At 56.9% G+C, this 3021-nt stretch overlaps 2 protein-coding genes across 2 annotated transcripts in view; both read right to left on the reverse strand.

The window, feature by feature from the left end:
* Nucleotides 1-705, reverse strand: part of EMH_0005510 (uncharacterized protein) — a gene marked incomplete at both ends in the record, with an annotated part of 909 nt that extends 204 nt beyond the window's left edge. Inside the window, one exon of the mRNA XM_013497217.1 lies at nucleotides 1-705. Within this exon, the coding sequence (XP_013352671.1) occupies nucleotides 1-705 (705 nt within the window).
* Nucleotides 706-2086: 1381 nt separating this feature from the next.
* Nucleotides 2087-3021, reverse strand: part of EMH_0005520 (uncharacterized protein) — a gene marked incomplete at both ends in the record, with an annotated part of 1243 nt that continues 308 nt past the window's right edge. Inside the window, 2 exons of the mRNA XM_013497218.1 lie at nucleotides 2087-2561; nucleotides 2636-2757. Of these exons, the coding sequence (XP_013352672.1) occupies nucleotides 2087-2561; nucleotides 2636-2757 (597 nt within the window). The remainder of the gene's footprint in view (nucleotides 2562-2635; nucleotides 2758-3021) is intronic.

Below are 3021 nucleotides of genomic sequence, written 5' to 3' on the forward strand. Positions count from 1 at the left end.
CCGTTGCCACGATGAACATTCTTGCTGCTGCTGCTGCTGCTGCTGCTGCTGCTGCTGCTTGATTTGCTGTTGCTGCTGCTGCTGCTGCTGCTGCTTCATCCTCCCTGTTAGCACAGCAGCAGCACGAGCGATTCCAGTCCTAGCTGGCCGGAGGAAAGCCCATGGGTTTGCTGCATCTGCTGCTGCTGCTGCTGTTGTTGCTTCTGGTGCTGCTGCTGCTGCTGCAGTTGCTGCTGCTGTAGTTGCTGCTGCTGCTGCTGCACAAGAGGGCAGCTGCGTTTGCTGCTGAGACCGTAAGAAGGCGAGGGGCGGCTTTGGAGCCTCTGCTGCTGCTCCTTTGTATCTGTCCTGCTGCTGCTGCTGCTGCTGCTGCTGTTGCTGCTGCTGTTGCTGCTGCTGCTGCTGCTGCTGTTGCTGCTGCTGCTGCTGCTGCTGCTGCTGGCAGCTAAGAAGCTGCTTCAGCTGCTCTGCTGCATGCAGCGCTTGCTTTGCTGCTTCGCGGAGGACTGCTGCATCTGCTGCTGTATCTGCTGCTGCTGCTGCTGCTGCTGCTTCTGATGCTGCTGTTGCTGCTGCTGTTGCAGCAGCAGTATCGTGCATCGCAGCAGCAAGCTGCTGCTGCAGGGCATTCAACTGCTGCTGCTGCTGCTGCTGCTGCTGCTGCTGCCGCCTGAAGGACGGCAGCAGACCCCGCAGCAAAGACATCCCAGCAACCACCCAAGCCAAGTGACCCAGCAGCACCTGCAGCAGCAGCAGCAGCAGCAGCACAAGCAGCAGCAGCAGCAAAAGCAGCAGCAGCAGCAGCGACAGGGATAGCACAAATAGGAGCATCAGTGGGAATAGCAGTACAAAGAGCAGCAACAGCAGCGCCACTAGCAGCAGCAGCAGCAGCAGCAGCAGCAGGGGCAGCAGCAGCAGCAGCAGGGGCAGCAGCAGCAGCAGCAGGGGCAGCAGCAGCAGCAGCAGCATCACGTTGGCAGAAAAAGCAGCAGGGGCAGCATCAGTACTAACATCAGCCCAGCAGCAACTGCAGCAAAAGCAGCAGCAGCAGCAGCAGCAGGAGTAGCAGCAGCAGCAGCAGCAGCAGCATACCTGCATGGCTCTGTGCATATCTATTTGGGGTGTACATACACCTGCTGCAGCAGCAACAGCAAGCAGCACCTCAACTGCAGCAGCAGCATACCCAGACAAACAAAAAGACAGCAGCAAACCAGCAGCAGCAAGACAGCAACGCCAAAGGCTCTCCTGGGGATCCTGCAGCAGCAGCAGCAGCAGCAGCAACAACAGCAGCAGCAGCAGCAGCAGTATGAGGAGGAAGGGGAGGAGAGGCAGTAGCAGCAGCAGCAGCAGCAGCAGCAATAGCAGGAAAAGCAGTAACGGCAGCAGCAGCAGCAGTTGCAACAACAACAGAAACAGCAACAGCAGCAGCAGCAACAGCAGCAGCAGCAGCAACAGCAGCAGCCGCAGCAGCAACAGCAGCAGGAGCAGCAGCAGCAGCAGAACAAAATAAAACAGATGGAAGCACACAGAGACAGAGAGAAAAGAAGACAGACAAACAAACAAAAACACAAAAAAATAAAAACAAACAAAAATAAATAAATATAAACAAGAAAGAGAGAGAGAAAGAAAGAGAGATAAACAAAAACAAAAAAAGAAGCAGCAGCAAATGGAAGATGTTCCTGCTGCACCTTCCAGGGTAGCTGCTGCTGCTGCTGCTGCTGCTGCTGCTGCTGCTGCTTCCGCTGCTGCAGCAGGACAGCAGCAGCAATAGCCAGGGCGACGATCCCAGCAGCAGAGTCTGCATGCACTGCCTCTACATGCAGCAGCTGCTGCAGCAGCTGCGGCAGCAGCAGCAGATGAGGAGAGATCAGCAGCAAGTGTACGGTGTATAGACACCCCACAAGCAGCAGCTGCAGCAGGAAGCTGTTACGCAAGGTAGGAGCAGCAGCAGCACGCAGCAGCAGCCGAGTTGCTGCTGCTGCTGCTGCTAACAAACCAGATGCTGCAGCAGCAGCAGCAGCAGCTGCTGCTGCTGCTGCTGTCTTTATGCGGCACCGCAACCACTGAAAGGGTTCGCAGCATCTTCTTATGCTCCACAACCTGCTGCTGCTGCTGCTGCTGCTGCTGCCAGCTGCTGCTGCTGCTGCTGCTCCTCTGGCTGCCGATAGGAGTCTGCTGCTGCTGCTGCTGCTGCTGCTGCTGCTGCTGCTGCTGCTGTGAAAGAGAGGCAGCTGAAGGCGGCTTGTACACTTTCGCGCTGCTCCTGCAGCAAACGGAGAGGCAGCAGCAGCAGCAGCTGCTGCTCCTGCTCCTGCTCCTGCTGCCGTTGCTGCTGCATGTCTATCTGCTGCTCCTTCTGCTGCAGCAGGTGTTTGTGCTGCTGCTGCTGCTCCTGCTGCTGCTGCTGCTGGCGTTGCATGCAGCAGCTGCAGCCTTGGTGAGGTAAGAAAGGCCTGGGGAGGCCAACCAATTCTTTTAGCTGCTGCATTTGCTGCTGCTGCTGCTGCTGCTGCTGCTCGTGAGGCAGCAGCGTGGGGTGTACATACAGCGCGTTGCTGCTGCTGCAGAGCCAGCAGCAGCAGCAGCAACAACAGCAGCAACCGTAACGGCACGGAATGCAGCTCCTCCCTCAAACCCCTCCAGCTGCTGCTGCTGCTGCTGCTGCTGCTGTTGCTGCTGCTGTTGCTGCTGCTGCTGCTGCTGCACTTGTCCCTGTAACCGCCCCCGCTGCTGCTGCTGCTGCTGCTGCTGCTGCTGCTGCAGGTGTGCATGCAGGGCACAGTGGCAGCGCTCAGCAGCAGCTCCATCGCTGCAGCCGCATGCAAAAGGTGGGGGGCCCTCTGGGGCCCCTCAGCAGAAGGCTACGATTGGGGTGTATAGGCAGCTCGGGGTGTACATGCAGCAGCAGACGGCGGTATTAATTTGTTGAGAAAGAATTAAAAAAATAAAATATAAATAAATTTAATAAATAAATTTATAAAGAAGAGATGAAGAACACACAAACAAATACAGAGAAGGGGG

This window comes from Eimeria mitis, genomic scaffold, assembly GCF_000499745.2.
Source record: "Eimeria mitis Houghton genomic scaffold, Emh_scaff254, whole genome shotgun sequence".
NCBI lineage: Eukaryota > Apicomplexa > Conoidasida > Eucoccidiorida > Eimeriidae > Eimeria > Eimeria mitis.